The 25,011-nt window shown below is 39.6% G+C and overlaps 1 protein-coding gene across 1 annotated transcript in view; it reads left to right on the top strand.

The window, feature by feature from the left end:
- Positions 1 to 25,011, top strand: part of SYNPO2 (synaptopodin 2) — a 249,757-nt gene that overhangs the window by 201,182 nt on the left and 23,564 nt on the right. Inside the window, exon 4 of the mRNA XM_075200335.1 lies at positions 3,918 to 6,049. Within this exon, the coding sequence (XP_075056436.1) occupies positions 3,918 to 6,049 (2,132 nt within the window). The remainder of the gene's footprint in view (positions 1 to 3,917; positions 6,050 to 25,011) is intronic.

Raw genomic sequence — 25,011 nt, 5'->3', positions numbered from 1 at the left:
AAAATGTAGGTGAAATAGACACTTGAAGGCTCAACAACTTGTGTATGTAAATATTTAGCAGAGTTGAATTTATTCTAGATTTGCCTACCTAAAGTATGACTGTACCCAAATAATTTATCACATAGGGGCCTATTTATTTAATGCATGGCAATAGAGCTGGTTTTCTACCACCGCTTATTGCAGACATAAAAAAAAAAACGTCTTTCGCCATAATTTAGTATTAAAATCTTGCTGAGGCAGCTGAGCGATACTCAGTTGCCTCAGTGATACTTGCCCAGAGCAGTAAGCGTTAACTTACTGCTTCACCAGCCTAGTCTGAGGGAATATTCGTAGTGGCCTACCTGGCTAGCCGGTTCATGCATGAGCAGTGGAACTGAAAGCCTGGACTTGGGCTTTTCAGTTCCCCTTCTTGGAAAAAAATGTTTAAAAGTAGAAAAATAAAAAAATAAAAATATATATACAGAAGGAGGATTGGGGCGCATGCTTCGCCAGAGATAGAGCTTCATTCTGTACATCAAAGGGACACCCGCAGTGATAGTAGTGTTATTGCCGGCAGTAGTCTCCTCCAGTGACAGGATTTGCCAAGTCTTGCTTATATAACAAGGACCTCAGCGGTATGGCTACCAGTGGAATCCTTCTTTTGTTATCGCTTTTGTAGTAGAAGCTCCAGGCCAGTATCTCCGAGGTAACTGAGTATTGTTTAGCTATCTTGGCGAGATTTTAATAATAAAGCATTACAATATGTGATTCTCAGACGTTCAGATAAGCAGCAATAGAAAACCAGCCCTATCACCATGTATTAGTAAATAGACCCCATGGTCTCCAAACACTTTGGGAACTGGAAGCTTCCAACGTAACCACAGATTCAAAAAATGCATTTTGTAAACGATCAGAAACTTTAGGGCAATGGTTTCTGAGTGAACCTTTCAGATTAGCACTTTAAGGATTTTAAATAGCGCTGTAAATTCAGTTGTTGGCCCTTGTATTCTTTAGTACTGTTATGTCGGTTCTGGATTAAGGTGATCTGTGGCGCTTTGCTGTATATACAATATGGAACCCTATTCCACATGCAACTCTCATTACTTGACAAATATACACTCACTGCAGGTGTATTGCACGCCACGTAATGTTGGTTTGACATGTAGTTAAGCCTCGTGTGTTCTCTGTCACATTATACCACCCACCCGTGTTCCCTTGTCATAAATGAAGCCCCCACCCTACCTCCTGCTGTCCTATATAACCCCCACCTTCTCTTCCATTGTTATATATCATATGTGACTGTGGAAGGGAGGGTGGGGGTCATATGTTACAAAGGGAGAGGGGCATATGTATTGCCCTGAGCCACAGACGCTCTGCCCTTGTATTAATCTGTCACTGTATGTTGACGAATCAAAATGTTAAATTATAATTTTAGATGGACTGGCAAACATTTAAAAAATGTCACATTATGGACAAACAAATGGTTAAAGATTAATATGAGGTAAAAATATAACAATGTTATAATTTATTTACTCTTGCAATCCCTTTTTTTAAATTGATGATAAAGGAATAAGATTTGAGTATGTATTCCTACACTTGCATAAAGGCAAAATAAATAATATTGCTGTGCAGTAAAAAAAAATATATATTAAATCACAGGAGACAACTTTTACAGATGATTGGGGGTGCTCTTGTTAGCCCCTGCCCCGCTCCCATATGATTTACAAAAGCCATCTATAGCGACATGTTGCAGCACAAACATTGGGGTATGCTCAAGCTCCCACAGAGCTGATTCTTATGCATTAAATAATGTTGCTTCCTTCATATATTACAATAAATGAAATACACTTGAAGAACATAATTGTGTTTTTATGACAAATTAATCTTAAATATTTCTACTAATGATCAAGCAATATAAACATAGTTAAAAATAAAGTAGAAATAAATACTTGTTTTTACTTTGCATTAAAATGGTAATATAATAATAGCTGGTAATATAATGACAGACAGACAGATAGATAGATAGATAGATAGTGAAAGCTATGAGCATTGTAGAAAAATATGAACACAAATTAGATATATCACTGTGAGTAATGCCAAGAGGGTTTTGAGAACATGGAATTTCATTCCTGTGATGTATCAAATGACCTGTACTACACTTTCACGTTACACTGACAAATGAGGAAAATGAAACATAACCATCATCTAAATAAAATGTATTGTTTTTAATTAAATATTATTGAATATTTGAGCAATAATTGAATTTTGAAACGCATTTCATTAGAAAAAAGTACATCATTTGGTTTATATTTAGTGCTTGTTTTTTTAAATCCTCCTTTTAAGTAGTTTGTTGTAAAATCACAGGATAAACTGATTTTATTGATATCAGAAGCAACAATTTCCAGGTTATAAATAACAGTCAAATCAAAACATACTTCCCAATATTGGAGGATCATCACCACACATCCTCCGAAAGGTAGTAATGACCGCCTCAGGTTAGGGGAGTGTCCACATCACAGTGGATGTGGCAACACAATTGGCTGCATGCCTAACGCTTCTGAAGACCCCTCCCCTCTCCAAAAAACACCCTTGAACAACATATTTCCCTACTTCCTATGATCCTGTACAAATGTGCCTTCTAATCAGACTGTCCCGCCAAAATCAAGACAGTTGGGAGGTATAATCAAAATAATATATCAGACATTGCATTTGCAAATAAATTCCAAAGTTCAGTAACATTTAGTATTAAACAAATTCAACATCTTATCATAATTCACAACATAACAAAAAAAATTAGGCATTCTGAACAAATTCTCTAAAGTGTCTCATATTCATGCTATATCTACATTGGTGCATGCAGCACATGACTGTGAGTCAGCGTATATAAATGGTAGGTGAAAATGACGAACACAAGCAGCGCCATTAATAGAGCTGGGCAGGAAGTGATTGAGTTCAGAACAGATCACCACGGACACCAACACTATTAGATCTAGTGTTCTGTGTATGTAACTACTTTTAGAACTACACCGCACTAGATCAAACAGTGTTACTGTGAAGTTTCTTCCTTGTCCAACAGCCTCCCTGTTAGTCATTGTATGATTGTCACACTTAATTATGGCCACCCCCAAACTTAACAAGTACTGCTAGTACCCCAATATCGGTCCCCCTAACCCCAGCCCCATGCCTCCGTTCTTCCACCCTAAAGATTTGTGCACATTTGTACACTGTGCATTGTGCAGTGGCAGCATAGCGAGAGTGAAAAAATATAAAAATGCAAACATTTGTCTCAGGACCCTATATTAATGTTAGACTTTGTATCAGGTACACTTATTTGGGATCCATATACTTGGGAGAACTAGCTTATTTCATTATGGGCAGTACTATATGAGTAAAAATAATTTGTGGGAAAAATAATGGGAAATGGGGTCTGTGTCTTAGTTTTTCCCTATATAATGAAATAAAAATATATTTATTCCCCTATGCTAGCAAAAGAAATCCCTATCTGTCAAGTATAAGACAATATAATGTTCATGTATGTGAACCAAGAAATAAAATAATTATTTCCCATTGAATAGGCACCTCAATAAAATGAAAATTTGGCTGGTCATGAAGGGGGGAACCATCCGGGCATGAACTGGTTAAAAAAATAAACCCACCCATTGTGTCACATGACTCGTTCGAAAAATGTAAGTGAAGACAACATATCTAGAAATGAGGAACAACTGATAAAGGCAATTTGTTACAAGCATCCCCAATGTCTCTGCAACATGTCGAAAAACTAAAACATGAGATTTGGTATGGTATTTTAGTAATATGTCTGGAAATTTGAGACCAAAGCCCCTCCCTCCCCTCTTAATATCCAAGTTCCTTCTCGTTTTTGTAACGGTATTCACTGACAAGAGGTTTAATTGCTTTATTCTGTTTGATTCTTTATTCAGGGCTTAGGCGCAGTGAGAGCCTCTCAGAAAAGCAAGTTAAAGAAGCCAAGTCTAAATGTAAGAGTATTGCTCTGCTGCTGACAGCTGCCCCAAACCCCAAATCCAAGGGGGTGTTGATGTTTAAGAAGCGTCGCCAAAGGTCCAGGAAATTTACCTTGACAAGTTACGGAACAGGAGAACTTGAGCAGCAGGAGGACGAGGAAGAGGAAAACGAAGACGAAGACAATAAAGAGAACACTTTCAAAGTCACTTGGTACGGTGGAAGCGAATCAGATCTAGATGAAGATTTCTCATCAGACCCTGAAAACGACGCACACATTCTAACTTTTGATTGGGATACTGGACTTGTAGAGGTTGAAAGGAAACTTAATAGTGGTGAAGCAATGGAGGAACTTCCAGAGACCAAAGGGAAAGGGGTTCTCATGTTTGCAAAGAGAAAGCAGAGGATGGATCAAATATCAGCAGAGCAAGAAGAAGTCAGGAAACATAGTATTGAAGATAAGGTGTCTATCACAGAGAATGTAAATAATACAACATCATACCAGACACAGCACCAGCAAACCATTAAAACCCAGAGCTGTGTGAGTAAAAGTTATATAGAAGTCAGCAACACCCGTGTACAGAATGGTATTGTTGGAGCACATGAGTCAAATTCTTCATTTCAGCCTTCAAACAGAACAGCCAAACCCTTTGATGGAGCACAGAACCGAGCAGCTCTGCCATTTTCATCTGGCAGAAATATAGCAAGTCCTATGTCAGATGTGCCTGCACCACCTCCTTACTCTTCAGTCACTCCACCTCCTGAGCCAAGGTATCAAGTGTCTTCACCTGTGCCTGGAAAAGCCCAAGCAGCTGTGTGGGCTCCATCCTATCCAATAGAACAAATAGCTTCTAGAGATGAGAGAATTGCAGTTCCAGCCAGTAAGACAGGGATTTTACAGGAAGCTAAACGAAGGAGCACAAAACCCATGTTCACCTTTAAAGAACAGCCTAAAGTAAACCCAAATCCTGAGCTTCTGACTCTTGTTCAGAACAGAGAAGGCAAACGTGGTACTGGTAATGAGTCTGGACCCGAAGAAGACTACCTCAGTCTGGGAGCAGAGGCATGTAATTTTATGCAAGTTAACATTGGAAAGCAAAAAACACCTCCACCTGTTGCCCCAAAGCCATCAGTCAAATCCCCTACCACGATAATGCCAATTTCACCAGTATGGGCACCGCCAACTGTTGCTCCCACACCACAACAGGTGTTTCCAAGCCAAAACACTTTCCAGAGTACAGGTCCTGTAGAAGCTACTGTAGCACAACCAAATTTTCAATCTTACAACCCTCCAAACTCTCTTAATTTGTCTGCCCCCCTCAGAGCTCCTCCCTTACCAGCTTCAGGAGTAAACCAAATGCCTACACCAAAAACACCTATTACGCCATCAGGCAGTTCTGCTGGTGCTGGAGGAGCGGGCCCAGCATATGAGATGCCAGCTCTAAGAGGGAAAGGAGCAGAACTATTTGCCAGGAGGCAGTCTCGGATGGAAAAGTTTGTGGTAGACTCAACCACTGTGCAAGAAAAAGTAGCTCGATCAATGTCTCCAACTCCATCCTTACCACCATCCTGGAAATATTCATCCAATGTCCGTGCCCCTCCTCCTTTGGCATATAATCCAATCCAGTCACCACTTTACCCTCCAGCAGCAAACAAACCTGGTGCCAAGACTGGATCTTCAACTGCCAAGAAAAAGCCCACCAAAACGCTCAGTGCTCTTCAAGTCATGAAACATCAGCCATATCAACTTAATTCTTCTTTATTCACTTTTCAACCCCCATCTGATACTACATCAGGTACAGGAGAAGCTAATAAAAGCACTAAGTCAGACTTTCTCCCTTCTGCAAAGCAGGCTCAGTTCACAAAGCCAATCAATGCTCAGTCAAATACTAACTCCCAGCCAATACCTGAATATTCCCAGCCAATCTACAACACACAACCTTCTTTCCAGTCAAGTGTCTTCACTCCAACCAGCGAATCCTACTCCCCTGTGGGCTACCCCATGCAATCTAGACAAGAATCGCCAATAGCAACATTGATCGCTCCTCCAAGGCCGAAATTTTCAGCAAAGAAAGCTGGCGTTGCAGCCCAGGTGTGGAAAGCGGAAGTTGGTGAAGAATAGTATTCAGTTTGGAAATTTGTTTCCACTTGTAAAGCAATAAATAGTTTGCAGTGGTGACCTGACATACTATATGTCCTGGGTATACTTAATACCATAACATTGTATCATCCTTTAAACTGGGTCCAAACCATTTAACACTACTGAAAATAAATTGAGTATAGGTTTTTCTTATAACAATAACTTCTTTGCAGTACTTGGCAGTAATCGATGTCCCAATTGGATGCATACAGTTGTATACTATTAAGTAATCAGGACTGTTGGGTTTTTGCTTTAACAATTATGACTAGTGAACACTGTTCACTATATATAAAACTATTATGCAATAACACCTACCTTTGTCTGTCCAGATCCCCAATATTGTTTTAGTTTATTTATGCCTCCCAACAGCCTATGGTAGAGAGAGATATCTAGAACTCGATAGATATTTTGCAAAGTGTTCCTTATAGATAATTCATTTTGGCTGATGAGTGAGTTTGTTAACTTTGATTTATTTATTCTTAACTCAGATAAGACCTTAAATGTACAATATGTCATAGAAAGAATTATTCATAACCATGTAGGCAAACCGTTGTTGTGTCATTGCTGTACGGTCACACAGCAAGCTATGGAGCTTGCTCTTTGGCCTGTGTTTACAGGGCAGAACTTCATTGCTCTGTCCACAATTAGGTTTTATCAACATAAACTGAAAACAATTTTCTGAAAGCTTTCTACTGTTGGAGAAATAACAAAGTGCTGTGAATGAAAGAAGAGTACAACCAAAGTGATGTTTGTGCCTTGTATATTTTACCTACGCTAGCAGGCAGTGAAGTAAATATTTTGTTTTTATTATTTTGGTATAAAAAGCAACATTTGATGGCGCTAACAATATTATCGAATGGGATGTATGAGACCCATATGTAATAATTAGACATCTTTGTCTTGGACTTTCAAAGTTCTATTGAAGTATAATATGTGACTTGCTGGTAGCTACTTTTTTAGTATAACTTAAACAAGTGCAAGTGGTGAGAAACATGATATTTTGACTGTACTCATGTGCGGCTATTTCTTATTAAGGGCCAGCACTTTACTTTTGTAGAGAGCTTCTTGATTGTGAAAGACTGATCACAATTGTCTGCGACCATTGTGTGTATAAAGCTCCTACTATGATGTAAGAGAAACTATACAGTTTGATCACTTTACTTAAACAACAGGTAAATTTGTGTTTGGTCAGTAATACCATGTTCACACTGCCGCCCGGCAATATCCCGGGTTTTTGAACCCTAGATATTGCCGTGTCACAGAGAAGCCCAGCTCATCAGACCCCATTCACACTGCACCTTGCACCCGGGAAATTCCCGGGTTGACCCCGTTCATACTGAACCCGGGTCTGCCCTGGCAATAAGTGAGTCATCACAAGAGGAGCTTTGATTGGCTTACAAAGATGAGGTAATTTAAAGGTCATTTCAATCAGCTTCTTTCCGTGAGACCCGCGTTGAAAAACCCGGGTTGCACCGTTTACACTGGCGGCTGCCTGGGACGGACCTGGGAATAACCCCCTTATACCCCATTCATTCTCCGCCATTAACCCGGGTTTTTGCTGGGGCAAGCACAGGCGACCCGGAACGAGGTGCAGTATGAATGGTGTCAGGTCTAATTCCCGGGTCATCAGACCTAGGAATTAGATCCAGGACTTTTGGTGGGGTAATTTTTGGGTCCGACCCGGGTCGCCTGCACTATGAATGGTGAGACCCGGGTTTTTCAACCTGGGTCTCACCAAACACAATTATAAAGTTTTAAAAAAAACACATCACAGGAGGAACCAATCAGAGCTCCTCTTGTGATGTTGTCATGGAGACCCGGGAAGAACCGTGTTCAGTATGAACAGGGTCTACCCAGGAATTTCTCTCCGTGGGAGCCTCTGTCCCTCGGCAATATCCCGGGTTCATATACCTGGGATATTGCTGGGGTGGCAGTAAGAAAGCGGTATAAATGTCCCGGGTCTAATTCCCGGGTCGACAGACCCGGGTAGATGCAGAGACCTCCGTTCACACTGACCCACAACCCAGGTCGTCGGGGCTCACCCTGGCAATATCCCAGGTTTTTAGGTTAGTGTGAACGTGGTAGCCTTCAGGGAAGTAATGTCTCTCAAACTTGATTTTGTCCCCTACCGTGTTCCTTCTCTACGGAAAACAACGTTGAAATAATTTTGCCTTTATTGAACTAATGTAAAAATATATATAATAAGTAAATAATTATTAATATACAAAATAGAAAAACATAAAATATAAAGTGAGCCTGTAAGGTCCCTAGGCCTGGGACTGCACACTAATCTGGGCCTGAAACAACCCTTTTATGAACATTTCTAGGAGCGTTATGTTATTATTCTTTGTAGCGATTTAATTATTTTGATTTATTACATTATTTTTGTACATAATATACTTAAATGTGATGCACAACATAGATGTCTTAGATGCTTAGATCACACATTCTGTACAAATTTACCTACATTCATCATGTCAACCACACCTGCATCTATATTTTATTTTATGACAACATTTTTATACACTTTGAAAATAGAAATCAACCTCCATAGCATAAGCTGTTTAGAAAAATGTCACCTGAGATCTCGACAGTGAAAGGTTGACGGTCTCAGAGCCACTTTGCTGTTTTCATTTACCTTTCTTTCTGATACCTTTATTTCACTGGTTATATTACACTAGTAAATCAGTCACTACCCTTGTTACATGGCTAGGAAACCCAACAGTAAAATAAGATTAGATATTATTAAAAAAAAAGAAAAAATAAATATTTTTCTAAAAAATGTAAAAGGAACATGTTTATAATACAGAATGTGCAGCCTTACATTTTATTTTCTATGCTTTTATATGCCTTGAGGAATTTAACACACAGACAAATGTGGTTTTAAGCTGCAATCCCTCATAGAGTTTTTTGTTTTGTTTTGCTATTTTTTGTTTTTAAAGTCTTCGCTTTGCAAAATCTCTCTATGGTAGTTACTTCTCCCACTGCAAGATAGTGTCTCTGGAAACATTTGGTTTCAACTCATTCATGAAGTGATTTTAAACTGATCTCTGAGCTAGAGCCAGTCAGTCAGGAAGCTCCTCAGTGGTCACATGATGGCATAGGAAGGAGGGGGTAGCATACTGTAAATCATTAATAGCAAGTTAAAGAGAAAAGACAATGTATTTTATTACAGGTAACCCGAGTGATTGATGCTAAAAATACATATATACTTTTTTCATGGGATTGCAGCTTTAAGACAGATGATCATAGGTATATATATTTCTAGTTTTTCACATGTAAATTGTATCTGGATAATGCAGGCATTAACTAGTCAAGGGAATGCATTTAATAACATGGTGCAATTTGCACAAATGAGTTGTTCCAGTAGAAATGACAAAATGAAAGCAAATGATTGGTTGCTATAGGTTACAACTTCATGTAGTAAAATAGGCTTTTTTTCCTGTTTCTGTGACCAACTGCCTCCTATTGGAGTGGTTAATTACTCCAGAAAGACATGTTCATTCTCCTTTAATGGCACTTTCTAGCTCACAGTTTCTCAAACCTTTCCAAGTTATTTGGTGACTTCCCTGTTTGAACTCAATTATTATACTGCAATTATGACATAATTTCCTTCAAACTCAGCCAGACACATTATGTGATAAAAGGCTACGAGGTGGACCTGTCACCTACACACAGTGGGCCTCTTTTCCAAAGGGCAAAACAGCCAAGACACATCACAAAATCCTATTTGGTGGTGTCATGGACTTGATTTGATCTGGTGAATATAGATTCCTGGCAAAGTGCATTGGTTGGTGGACTAAATAAAGCAGTATTTTAAGAGAAAATACTGAACAGGGTGGTTCGAAAGTTGAAGGAGGTTGGACTGTAATGTGGCATTTACACGTTTCCACAGTGGCCTTTTCAGATTTCTCCATTCCTTATAAACCTAGTGGTACTTCTAGTTTGCAAAGACATCTCCAATGAAAGTAAGCGTGCACTTGGAGGGCACTGAGCACTACGTAACTGAGGTCTAGCGGAAGCCTGAACTAATATTCATGAAAATGTAGCCAATATCAATTCATTAGGAACCAATAACTCATGAATATACAGTGTTGTAACTTGTCACTAGTAGTGATAGGCTGCATGCTGGTACAGCCCACATAATTATTCACTCTACTGTGTAGAGGTGACAGGTTTAAAAAGAAAATTAAAAATCCTTCAATAAATATAATATGCTGACCATACACCATAGTGATGCATAATTTTTTTGTAAGTACTAGGGCCCACTTCTCAGCCACTTGAGAAAGAAGCAGAGTAGTTATAATACAGGGGCTGGTCATTGATTTGGCACTACAGCCACAGTATGTAGACCTACTGAGTTTGAAGATCGGCTGAGATATCTGTCCTCAGCACTAATCCAGTAGGTGAGCATAAACTGAGTTAGTGAGCCAGTTGGAAAGTGAGGAAGAAGATAATGTTTCATCGCACGCTAATTAACAAAAGTATGTGTGCTGCATTAGTTTTTGAGTTGCAGATGTAAGGGATGGCTTTCAAGTAACTCGAAATCAAATACTCTGGCATGAAGGCTCAACTCTGAAAAATGTCTTTCTTGATCTGTCAATCTATCATTTCCGTTATTCCATGACTCTTTTGGCCTGGAAAAATCTGGACTGTTGCAAAGTATGTAGATATATAGACAGAGAGACAATACAGTAGCAGGAGACTGATACATTAATTAAAGCAAATGAAGACACGTAACTCATTTGCCCCACTTTATACTGTGTCTTTCTCCTCAAATGTATTAGTGTTTGTCGCCTTTGACTGGTCATACGCTTGCATTGTATTAGAAGCAGTTTCTGTTTCATCTCTTTTCTGCACATTTTCATATTTCCATTGTTGATTTGCTGTATTTTTCACTCCAACATTAAAAAACCCAAAAAATCTGTCTTCTCCTTCTGTCTCTTGCTATTCTTTTCAATATATGTTACCAGAAAATCAGATTACTACTTGTTTAATTTTAAGTATGTGGGATACTCAGCAATATACTTATACTGACCAGTACTGCTAGAGTTATTAATCTTTTGTCATGTGTCAAGTACCTTAGCATGTAAATGCCATAAAGTGTCTGCTCTTCACTGCACATAAAAATGGTGTTTGTCTCTTTGGTTAAATGTGAATTGATCATATCCATCAAGCAGGTAACTAAATAGCTGACCTATAGTTTATAAATTCATTTACACATTTTACTTTTCCAAGTAGAATCTGATAAAAAAAGATCAGTATGGCAGTAATAAAATAATTTTAATTAATAATCCAGTAAATAAGATATCCGGAAGCAGGATGTGCATATAGCAATAAAGAGTGCTGGTTAATGTTCTCTAATGGCATTTTTCCTCTAAGGATAATTACATGTTCAGCTTGTCATTCACAGAAGGCAAGAATGGGGAAATCAAATTGCATTAAAAAATGTCTATTTCTTCTAGACCAGCAGGAGAAGGATGAGCTCATTGCTATATCCACATCCATTGATTTCTGTGTCTGGCATGGCGCACAACAAGTGTTAAATACCTCACTATATGGCTGATAGACTCTGAGTTGCTGAAACTTGCAAACTCCATGCAGGCGCCCCCACCTCCTCTCTTTCCAGCTTCTAAGAGTACCAATTGTTCATTCAGAAGTAGGAAGACAATGATGTACATGATTTTGTTGCAGTTTGGTAAAGTGCTAAGGAAATATAGTGACACAAAATGAGGTCAGTGATTTATTCATCAGAAAAGTTAAAGTGATGGCGTGTTTTCTTATAGCTTGTCTGATAACATAAAGAGTACCAATCATGGACTTTAATGCGCCTTTTTCAGTCAATGATATTACAGTATGTTGTATTACAGTATTTTCTATAATGTGTGCTACATGAAAAAACAGTCAGTATTTAACTTATGTGCAAAACAGAACACTCATGTGCACCCCTTGCATTGTAACATGGTTTTGTCCAGGAGACTGAAATAAGATACCTCTTCATTTAAGATCCTTAATGAATCAAGCCCTTAGTCTGATCAAGACTCAATCCAGTTCATACACTTTCATGTCGGCAAAATGTTCATTGTGTTTATTTACTTTAGAGTACTTTCAGCATCTCTATTTCACAGTTTTGATAAACCTTCATCCAGAAAATTTATATACAAACTATAAAAACTCAGTTCAATTAAATACTCTGTTCTGTCCATTTCGTGACTGAGAGTGATTTCAGTTTCATCTGTTGAACTTGTAGATATGTCCAATTTATCCCAAAAAAGAGGTCAAACTATATTTACATCTGTCTGCATACATTAATTAGAGCCTGGGAATTAACCAAACATTGTTGAATTGTTTAAAGGAAAATTCAACTACAAAGGAGGCATGTATAAACATGAGCTAAAATGTTCTTTATTTCTGGATTCTAATCCAGTAATCCAGTAAAGTAACATTGTCGGAAAAACATTCAAGTTAATCTCATTTAATGTCACTTTATGAAAGTGGTGTACCAGATGCAAATCATACACAGTCATTTTCTAACACTCACATATTCATATTACAACTTTTTATCTGATGAATGTAAAGTCTTTGAAATGATGTATGCCACTTCTCCATCTAAAGCAGGGACACACCGAATGCCTCACAACAGTCAAGGGACATACCCATACGTCATAACAATCAGTGGACATACCCAGTACCTCAAAACATTCCAGGAACATATCTGATCATAGTCGTGGAGCGCTTTGGGTGGTCCAGTTGATTGATGTCTTGGATGGTGGTGTTATTCAGTGTTGTTTGTGACTATTAGGGGCTGTGGTTTGAGAAGTAAGATGCTAAGATGTAAAGGAATACTTATGAGTACTGGAAGGTGACAAATAAAGTGAAAAATAAATAAGAAAATTCTAAATATTTTAAATAGAGGATAAAACTAAAATAACAATGTACACAATAATAAATAAAATATAAAATATATAAAATAAAATAAAAAAGTATTTGGGGTAAGGATAGGGGTGTTGTAAATGTAATTGGATGTAAATAGTTATATATAGTAATTAGTCAGAAAGAACAGGGTGTTCTAAAGAGTGAATTAAATAGAGTCAACAGTAATAAATGACAAAACAATAATAAGAAGAAACAAACAAACATATAGGGCCTGATTCATTAAGAAACGTTAGTCCATTTTACGTTCATTTTGCGTGCCTTATTGAATCTGGCCCATAATAAACAAGTAAACCTATAACTATATGAAAGAATAAATCAAACTGTATGTATTATTCAGATCCTCTTCCCAAACACATTTACCATCTATATTTGCCACTCACACTTCACACCTGCACCTTATTCCTGTTCTAATCAAACACTACTTACTCCTATACCTCACAAACTAGCTTTCTCATTCTTTCTGGCAACATACCTGCCTGTGTTCATTTTCATTTAATTTTATTTTCTATTATTTATAATTTCTTTTTAGATTTTATATCATTTATGTTATCTTTTTTAGATTTTTTTAATTTTATTTTAAATATTTTATACTTTATTTATTATTATGTATTTTTAATTTTATTTGTATCTTCTATTTAAAAAATAATAATAAATATATATATATATATATATATATATATATATATATATATTTCATATTTCTTATTTTTCATTTTATTTTTCACTTTTCAGTACTTATAACTATACCTTTACATCTTAGCATATCACATCCCAAACAACCAGCACCTAATAGTTGGAAACAACAATGGACATCACTGGACCAACCCAGACATCAATCAGCAAGACCACCCAAAGCGTTCCATAGCTACAATCAGATAAGTATCACTTTTTATAGCATCACTAGGTGGAGGACACCAAGTTTTGTAGCACATACATAGACTCCCTACCCATACAGCCAAGTGCATTAGTATACTGTCTCTTTCCTAGAACATACCCGTACCTCACAACATGTCATGGACATACACATATCTAACAACATTCCAGAGACATATCTGTACCTCACATTATTACATGGACTTACCCATACCGGGAGCTGTAACTAGAAATTATATTGTTCTGGATCAAACACAACACTCATGCCCCCTCACATCTTGATAGAAGTAGATTTTGGCATTCAGTGGCAACTGTTGCCATTGTTCTTGCCTGTTCTTGCAGCTTTGACTACCTCTTGCTGCTGCTGGTGTCTTAAGCTTACTTGCTGCTTGGCCAGATCCTGGAATGTTGGGGCCCTGTTTGGAAAATATATAGTTACTATTCACCTAGTGGAAAGCTGAGTAGTGCATGAAGAATCTAGACCCCCCCCCACCCCCAACCATATGGACATGAAATCAGCTTTTTTGTTTAATAAAAAGATATATTCCATTCCAACCAGCCCCAAATTTAAATTACTAATATTCCTATTTAATAAACAGAATTATTTCTCCCCTAACCAGCCCAATATTAAATATATACCATTTAATTTGAAGGCTTATTTTCCCCACCAGTTCCAAAATCAAATTATGGCTTACAACTTTCCCCACATTTAATAGAGATTATTATTGCTAATTAATATATTACTTATTTATTCTTTAGTAGTTATATAGCATATTTTTATGTACGCCAATGAAAATCCCCCTTACTCTCAACCCCCTGGTCCCTGAATCTCCCTCTGTCCCTGCATTTTTTCCAGGCCCCCTTTTCACCCACTTCCCTTCTCTCCAGCCCTCCCTCCTGTTCTCTCCAGCCCTCTCTTCTCACTAGCCCTTACAGTAATTTAATTTCTTTAGTGCTCCTCAGATTTACTTCTTTTTTTCTCTGCTTCTTCTTGCTCTGTCTTCTTCCTGTTTCTTCTAGCTCCTCTTTCTTCTTGATTGTTCCTCAATACTGACATTGTCCTGACGTCATTTAAGCACATTAGTGATGCTGCAGGGAGCTAGAATCTAATTGTTCAGGCTCTCTGTCACTGGGCAAGTACAGCCCTGCAGTGCTGCCTAGTGGCATGCACCGCACTAATGTTTACCTGGGGGGCTGGTGTCTTGGCATATAATAAGCCCTTCTCCTTGCACCCTGGGCGCTCGCACCACCATTGTTACAGCCCTGCCCATTTCACTGGGTTTATACACATAACTCACAACTTTCTATTGTCATACCCATACCTCACAAGATTCCAGGAATATACCATATCTTTATTTTTTATTATTATTATTATTATTATTATTATTATTATTATTATTATCCTGTATTTATTGGACACAAGTGGTCTGCAGCACCATTCAGAGGGCATACAACAAAACAGTACATGTCATTACAGGACAATACAGCAAACAAGTAACATTACATCTCTCAACACGCAAAAATAGCCTAGATGGGCAATGGGGTGCAAGGGGTAAATTCAGCGCAAGCTGAAAACTTTGCCCATTTTTGTGGGAGCAACTTACAGGATCAGAGCCACTGATAGAGGTGTGAAGACAATGTTGGAGTGGAGTCAATAGACAGAAAGCCCAAGGAGAAGGTGCACAGTGTAGCTGGTGAGCAGAAGTCATAGGTAATGAAAAGAGGAGGAACAGGAGGGAAGAGAGCCCTGCTTTCAAGAGCTTACAATCTGAAGGAAAATGGGCAGACAAATGGTTGACTCATGGGGGTGAGTCAGTGTAAAGGGGTGTAGAAATCAGAAGGAGGGGTTGAAGCGAGAGTGGGTGAGATGGAGGATGAAAGAGGGTTGGGTATACTTCTTAGTGGAATGGTAGGCTTTAATGAATAGATTGTTTTTCAAGGAGCATTTAAAGCATTTGCAGGTTAGGAGATAGTCTGATAAAATGAGGAATATTGTTCTAGTGGTGGGTGGATTGGGGAGTGAGATGTGGTTACTAGAGGGGAGGTGGGGCAAAGGTCATTGGCCAATCAAAGAGGGCGGGTGTGAGTTTGTATGGAGATGCACCTCCCAAAATGTAATGGGCATACCAATATCTCATAATATTCCAGGAGCGTATGCCTCATAACATTCCAGGGAGTTACCCATACCTCACAACATTGCAGTGAAATATGCAGCCCTTACAACACTCTAGGACATGCTCATACTTGAGAATATACTGCATATACTAACCTGGACATCAGAGGAATGACTGCTAACAAGACGGTATTCAAAGCTCTAATTGGAAACCTCTGGCGCACATAAAAGGAGAAACAAGGACACCAATAGTGTGTAACATTCTATTAAACAGGTAGGAGAAGAACTTTATTTATTATGATGATCAACTATATTCCCACCTGTCCATGGAGAATCACAGAGGATCTGCCCTTCTCTAATCTGACCAGGCTATCTATAGAAGTGACCAACACACTTTTATACTTATCCTGGATCAGAACATATAATGATCTGGTTATCCATAAACCATAGCACTGCAAGGCCACTTAGCCCTAGACATTGCTCCAAAGGAGCATGGAAGACTTTGGCACCTATTTGGTTTGCCCCTTTTTGAAAAAAATGAGGAAATTCTGGTCTTTCCCTAGATCCACCACAACGTAGTTTGTATTGGAACTTGTTAACACCATGTTACACTACAACTGACATATATTCAGTGCTACTTAACTGCTCCGCCTTGTGCAGCTAAATAGTACCATCTTCAAACACTTCATTTAATTTACTCTTTACTCCATATTTTACTAATTTCTTTTTTGGGCATTATATCCTAATGTCATTCATCCTTAAACTTTTAATTCCCCTTAGCGTTTAGCTATACTGACATGGTATTCACCATTATCTCATGCCAGTTGACCCAGACACTACCTCCTCCTTCCTCTCCTCAGACCCTATTATGATTTCTCTCAAAGAACTTGTACATATGAATTCCTCACTCCTTCATAAACCCTTAACTCAATCAGCTGCCTCTTCTGAGCATGTGCGGGGCCAGCGCTTGAGTAATAAAGACCCAAATAGGGCTTCACAGAGCATAAGCAGGCCACCGTGCATGTCCAGAAAAGCAGAGCAGAGTTGTCGGAGTGTGGCCAGTTTAGCCGTGTCCTCTTCGGAATGTTGCTATGGCGGCTGGTGATGCTGTTTTCCAATATTTTGCCAACCTACATCTATTTGCCGTGTTTTTTCTAGCCTTCTACAGCTTCCTTATACCACATTAATTAATGGTATATTTCCCAATGTTCAGTTTCCCAAAAATCCAGTTTAGTAAAGAACAATGATAAGTACGTCTTTATCTTTATTTGTACCAAAACTAAATGCCACTAATTCAATGGTATTTTTCTAGCCCACATTAGGTGCTATCCTATTAACATTTTTCACTCCCGTTACACTACCTCAATTAAGAGACTCCAGAGTCCCCATTATTACCTCTCAATCAATCACTTCTAAACAACTCATCTATTGTATGAATACTGTCACATCAAAGTCATCATGAAATATGCTGCTCAGATTGGGCTTCCCCCTCTGTATTTCAAAAACAAATCCTCTCTCACAATTGGAGGGCTTGGTGTAGAGTTGTGGGAAGGCCTTATCACCTTCTGTATTTGTATTCTATCTGCTGAAACTTCCCCCCTGTTCATTGAAGTTGTTACCGCCCCTCTTTCTCTTTACTGTCATATCTTTGGATGTCCCTCTATGAGGCAGTCTGTTGTTCTGGCCATAATTAAGCCAAACCTTAAAAATAACTATTACTTTTTATTGTCTCCATTACAAAAGATTATATACCTTTACTCAGAGGTACTCAATGGTTTAGTCAAATGACATTCTTAAAAATCCTGCCCAAAGACAAGCCAATATTATTCTTTTTACACAATGTGTGGCCCTGCATGAATTTTGAACAACCCCTTCATTAGTATTTCTAGCCCCCACTTGTAGCCAACTAGCTTGCTAGTTGTCAAGCATACTGCAAGCAAACCATAGCACCTGAGTAGAATGTTATGGGAGATCTTCTCTAAAGCTCTAATGAAGTGCTACAGATGGAATGATTCAGGGTAACACCTTATGCTATATATGTGGTGGTGGGGGGGGGGGAAGAATAAAGTACATTAGTGTACATTAGTTTAAACCATGCCAAAAAAGGATAAACATGTTGTGCTGTGCATAGCGTAGTTTAATACATATTTGGCATAATAAACTGATAATCCATGTATGTCATAGCACTGTGCATAGTTTGTAGGCTCATTCCTCCTATTAGGCGAGGTGAGAACCTCATATCAAGTGGCACATTCCTAGGGAATACAGAGATGTTCTTACTTCACCTCCTGGCCCCCAACTTGATCTTCTCAACCTCTGACACTGCCGCTATCTCTGCAGATGGCTGCACTGTCACTAAGAGCACTTGCAAAACAGTGACCAGCCAGTGACCAGTGGGATGGCAGGGGTGGCGGTAACTTCTTAAAGGGGCAGCACACCCCTATTTACATGAATTGAGTGAAGACAACCTTGGTTAGTACCAGAGAAAAGCATATATTTCCTGTTTCTGCAATATATTGTACTTACAACAATACATGCTAAGAAATCAAAGTATTGTTCCAAGAAAACTATAACAATGTGATTAAAGTAACAAATAAAAATGACTTTCAGAGTTTGACTCCATACTCCTCCTATATTACAGCTCTCTTGAACACAAAGCAAATAAACACAATGAATCAATAAAGTGTAACAACTAGTTCAGCATTCAGTATAAAGTACAATGCTTTCCTATGCTCATAGTACTCATAGAGTGTTTAGTTTGTCTAACTTGTATGTCCCTGTTTTATGTATGTACTGTTTTCCCTACTGTACAGCGCTGCACCTTACAGCTCTACAATAATAATAATAATAATAATAGTACAGGAGCCAGGTGTTCCTGATCCAGGTTTTCAGATTTGTTTAGGAATGGGCTGTAATCTATTAGTGAGTAGTGAGTTGTGCAGATAGTTTTATAATATAATGAGTGCTGTGTAAATAGAAGAGAGTACATATGCCTAGGGGACTATGTAGACGGATATGTTTAGAGTGGGGGATGTAAGAAGCTATCAGGAGCATTTATGTAGGTACATATTTCAGAGGGATCCAAGATGTATATTTGTTTGGATGTGTTTCTTATTTCTGGCACTTGAATGTAATACCCTTCACATATATTGCTCATGTAGTTTGGCATCAACCTATTCTCAGACTTCCTTAAATGTCTCCTATTTCTCCTGAGACACTTCAGTTCATTCATAAAAACATGAACTATTTCCTAAGTTCTGCATAACTTCCTTTCCACTGTTTTCTGCATTTGTCCATTGGTTGAATCTGCACAGTATCATTTCTAAGAGCTCTTACATATATATATTACACTGTTATGGTAGTAGGTCTGCTGTCTGGTGATTTTGACTCTCCATCTGTTTGGCTCTGACACTATCCACAAATTCTGCTTTTAGAACTTGTGTTGTTTTTGGTAAGATAGTCCTTGTGGCCTACTCGTCAGTCTCTCTGTAGGACTACTGCTCAGTCCTTATGCTGGTGTGTTTCAGGTTTCCAGTAAAAGTAGTTGTGACAGCTTATTTTGCTTTCACATCCGTCTCTTGGCTGTTTTTACTGCAAACCTGGCTTTACCATTACTTTGAATATATCCAGGAGTGGAGGTCTGATACTCACATGACCTGAACTGTTTCCAATTCTTTAAAGTAAACCATGTGACAGTATCAAAAATTACAATATGGAATGCAATATCCTGCAAGTGGCAGGTTGATACAATATTGCTACAATATTCAAATGTGTGTTCAGGTCGGGGATACAATGTTAACAACACTTTGTGTGCTGAGAGCCAGGGGTTGAGCAGTCATGGGCATTTACAATGTAGCATTCAGCTGTCATATTTTGGCATGGGACAGCATAGGTGCCTTAGGAATCAAGGAACCACTGCTTGTACCACAGAATACCGCAGATGTAATATTCAGACTGCCTGCATAAAGTTGGCAGCATTTTTAATTAACTTCCAGGAACACTTTTCTACTGATACTTAGCTTGTTGGAGTGATTGACAATTTGCGCGCTGTGCTGGGTGTGATCGGTATTGGTTATGTTTCTCTGTTGTTGGTCTGGTATATTATCCTGTAGTGGGGGATAAACTCTCGGTTGTGGACAAATTGCATAGAAAGACAAGGATGCTAACAATACAAATAAAATTATGAGAAGTTACAGTACAAAGGAATGTAATAGTCAGTGCTTAGGAACTGTGCAGTTACATTGCCTACAGTGTGAGGAAAGCGCATTACCTATGTCCTGAGGCTCACAGATGTGGGCACACAAAGTGCCTGTCTGCTGATAGCCCTAGAGACTTGGTTCTTGTTGAGCCCCTTGTGCCACCAGGACACATATCCCCTGCATGGACTACCACGACTATGCACCTGTGTATAATGCAGTGTGATGCTTAGGCCACTGCTTAATCATCGCTGCTAAACTGGTGTACTCTCCCTGACTCACAGTGACTTCCCATTCTAGGCCTTTCCTAAGTATTCTGACATACAAATTAAATGTAAATTAACATAAACATAATGGCCAGCTATTAAAAGATTAACCTACTGTTTAGACTGTGTGAACTGTTACTGTTCTCTAGCAGCATGATATGGGAAAATGAAACAGAGCTTTAGCACCCCATTTCTCCATTAAAGTAGACATTTTTAAAATATAAAGCCCCTGTTTACCTTTGCTTTGATATTCCTTTTTTAGAGCAATATTTTGCTGTACCAGCAGGTGGCAGCAGATACTACATGATAAAACAAATACAGCATTAGAAGCACTGTTACAATCAAGTAGTTTGTCACCATACTAATGACAGTAAGTTGAATGTCTTACTAATTCATATACAGAATATTTTAAAAAGAAAACAAATGCATATTAGGTTTTGGCTGAAGCACAATATACTTAATATAGCCCTTTTTCAGATTTTTTCCTAGGAAAGATGTTTTAATGTTCAATGTGCCACTGCTCCTATTTTTACATGCAGCACACAAATAGGTTTATTCCCCAAAGAGCAACTTCATGGGCCATCTGCGTAGATCCTTTATGTGAATATTGCAGATTTTTCCTGTGACTCTAATACATTTGTGTTTTAAAAGTTAAAAATATTAGTAAGATGCCAATTTTGTCCAGGTGCAGAATTTGTAGCCAAGGAAACCATGTTACCCTGGAAGATACAAACATATATTTTTGGCATGCAAGGAAAACACTAAACACACATACTAGCCAGATATTTTTACATCGCATTCCCCCCATATTAAATCAATTTGTGCAGATCACATTTTCCCTCCTGTAGCACTAGGTGGTTATTCTGGTGCATGTTTTGCTCCAGTAGCTGGATTTGCTTGTAACTCTAAATCAGCATCTTTGTATGTAATATATATGGGGGAATTTAGTTGGCCACGAGGTCTCGTCGGACATTGTCTTGACATCTGGCTGCGTACCTTGCTGCCCAATACGGCGTGGAAACCTCAGCTCATTTTCCCTCATATCTCTATGGGAGATGAGTGTGTCAGCCATTTGGATTCCCCCCATAGTCTGATGTAGAGTAGGCTGCATCTAGAAGTTTTTATTTTACTGACTGTGGTGTTTGCGTTTTCTTTCTCTTAGTACTATAGCACAGTCAGCCTTTTTGGGACTTGTAGATCCACAACAGTATATTTACTCATAGTTGCCTCCTCTCCCGGAATATTTGGGAGTTCTCCCGGACTCCCGAGAGAGCAGGCAAAAATCCCGGATCCAGCATCTCCCCTTTGATGAAGATGGCGGGGGGGAGCTAATCGCGGCATCGTGGCCCCGCCCCCTGCTGTGATTGGCTAGAATGTCCTAAGATTGCCAGGGGCGGAGCCTAACGGTGACCCGCGCGTGGCCACGCCCCCTCGATGGACGGCTGGCTTCAAAAGTAGGCAAGTATGTATTTACTTCTTCTTTTTTTTTTGACTATACAATGTTACCCTGGCACCCCCACCAAAGGAGTGCCAGGAAGAGCCCCAGTGCTCTTCAGCAAATAGCTGGTTTGTCAGGGGAAGGGCCCCAGGGAATTACACCCCATGCTGACAGGATGGAGCTTATTTCATATATCCAGGGCCGCCGAGAGGGGGGGGAGCGGGTACTAATTACCCAGGCCCGGGCATGCCAGGGGGCCCGGTCCGGGCCCTCACTGTTTAGGTTTTTTTTTTTGTTTGTTTTGTTTTTTTTAAACTTCCTTTTTTTCTTTTTTTTTTTTGCGTGGGGGGGGGTGGTATAGGGGGGGTGCGGCGGTTCGGGGTTCCACCCCTTCGTTGGTGGGGGAGCAGCGTTGTAAAAAAGTAAAAAAAAAAAAAAAGATACTTACAAAATAGCGGCGCCAGCGTTCCCTCCTCCTTCCTCTCTGCTTTGTTTACACTGACTGCCGGGCATGACATCATCAAGTCACGCCCGGCAGTCAGTGAGGAGCAGGGCAGACAGGACCAAGACAGAAGACAGAAGACAGAAGACAGAGGACAGAGGACAAAAGAGAAGAGAAGAGAAGAAAACAGCTAATACTAATGTAAGTAAAAAAAAAAAAAGGCACAGTGAGGAACAACGGTGGGGGGAGAGAGAGGCACAGTATTGAGAAAAAGAGGGGTACAGAGAGGCACAGTATTGAGAAAAAGAGGGGTACAGAGAGGCACAGTATTGCGAAAAAGAGGGGTACAGAGTGGCACAGTATTGAGAAAAAGAGGGGTACAGAAAGGCACAGTATTGAGAAAAAGAGGGGTACAGAGAGGCACAGTATTGAGAAAAAGAGGAGTACAGAGAGGCACAGTATTGAGAAAAAGAGGGGTACAGAGAGGCACAGTATTGAGAAAAAGAGGAGTATAGAGAGGCACAGTATTGAGAAAAAGAGGGGTACAGAGAGGCACAGTATTGAGAAAAAGAGGGGTACAGAGAGGCACAGTATTGAGAAAAAGAGGGGTACAGAGAGGCACAGTATTGAGAAAAAGAGGGGTACAGAGAGGCACAGTATTAAGAAAAAGAGGGGTACAGAGAGGCACAGTATTGAGAAAAAGGGGAGAGAGAGGCGCAGTATTAATAAAAAGGGGAGAGAGAGGCGCAGTATTAATAAAAAGGGGAGAGAGGCACAGTATTGAGAAAAAGAAGGGTACAGAGAGGCACAGTATTGAGAAAAAGAGGAGTATAGAGAGGCACAGTATTGAGAAAAAGAGGGGTACAGAGAGGCACAGTATTGAGAAAAAGAGGGGTACAGAGAGGCACAGTATTGAGAAAAAGAGGGGTACAGAGAGGCACAGTATTGAGAAAAAGAGGGGTACAGAGAGGCACAGTATTGAGAAAAAGAGGGGTACAGAGAGGCACAGTATTGAGAAAAAGGGGAGAGAGAGGCGCAGTATTAATAAAAAGGGGAGAGAGAGGCGCAGTATTAATAAAAAGGGGAGAGAGGCACAGTATTAATAAAAAGGGGAGAGAGAGCCGCAGTATTAAGAAAAAGAGGGTAGAGAGAGGCGCAGTATTAAGAAAAAGGGGGTAGAGAGAGGCGCAGTATTAAGAAAAAGGGGGTAGAGAGAGGCGCAGTATTAAGAAAAAGAGGGTAGAGAGAGGCGCAGTATTAAGAAAAAGAGGGGTACAGAGAGGCACAGCATGAGGAAAAGGGTGAGAGAGAGGCACACCATGAGGAAAAAGGGGAGAGAGAGGCACAGTATGAGGGAAAGATGGGGGGGCAGCAGAAAGGCACAGAGTGATGGAGAGGGGGAACAAGATGGCACAGTAATGGAGAGCGGGGGCAGCATGGCACAGTGATGGAGTGGGGGTGGCAGGATCGCACAGTGATGGAGTGGGGAGGCAGGATGGAACAGTGATGGAGTGGGGGGGTAAGAGGGCACAGTGATGGAGAACGGGGGCAGCATGGCACAGTGATGAAAGAGTTTAAGATGGGGTGGTTTGGGGGCTACTGAATGTGGGGGACAATGATGTCTCTTTATTAAATGTGCCTATAAATTATTTAATGTCAGTGATGGTTGAGGTAAATAGGTATATTTCTGAAATGTAAATACTATTAATTTATTGCTGGGGCTGTTTGTAGGGAGGGAAATAGTATTCACATTTAATAAATAAACCTATTATTTTAATATTGGGGCTGGAGGAAGGCCTAATTGTTAGTCGTGGGTGCTATTGATTTAACGCTGGTGCTGGCTGTAATTTTCTAAAAGTACCCATTTTTTTCCCCAACATTCCAGGTTCCTGCCAAGCCGCAGCTAAGGAAACCAGCAGCCACAGTTGGTGAAAGTGAGAAGAACAGGTAGGAGAGAGCAGGAGAGTGTGAGAAATGTTGTGATTCTAGTGGGACAATCCCAATTTTTGGTGACACAGCAATGCAAGTTTTTTTTTTGTAAGAGGGTTTCCTGGGCACGCCAAGTGATTCATAGCCATGCCCCCAATTGTATGACCACACCCACATGTGTGTGTGGTCGTACAATTGTGGTTGTGGTCGTACAAATTTTTAGTGCCGCCAAAAAAAAAATCTGTGTTTTTTTTTTTGTTTTTTTAGCCCCACCAAAATATGTTGGTGCCGCAAGCACGGCGGCACAAATTTTTTTTCATTCTTAGCTTTAAGGGGGGCCCCATGAAGTTGTTGTACCGGGGCCCTAAATTCCTCTTGCCAGCCCTGCATATATCACAGGTGGACCCACCCCTGATGTAGCCTAGACTGGTGCTGGTTATTTATTGTGAGAGTGCGAGGACAGGTTTTTATTTGTTTAATCTGCTGTGATCATCATCAGGACATAGCTTTGCATCAAGCCTTCAGATCCCACAATAGATAGGCCTCCTCAGAGGCGTGTCTGGAGAGTGTATCAAGCTGCAATTTGAATTTCCAGCGAGTTTCTCAAGGGAGTTTAAAATCGACGATTTATTAACCGGCAATTTGATGTAAAATCAACAGAGTTTCTTTCAAAATCGCTACAAATCGCGTTCCTGATTTTTTCTCCAGTCTAGCTATACAA

This window comes from Mixophyes fleayi, chromosome 1 (genome assembly GCF_038048845.1).
Source record: "Mixophyes fleayi isolate aMixFle1 chromosome 1, aMixFle1.hap1, whole genome shotgun sequence".
In the NCBI taxonomy this organism is placed as follows: domain Eukaryota; kingdom Metazoa; phylum Chordata; class Amphibia; order Anura; family Limnodynastidae; genus Mixophyes; species Mixophyes fleayi.
Note: the sequence above shows the minus strand (reverse complement) of the source record. Positions and strands in the feature narration are given on the sequence as shown.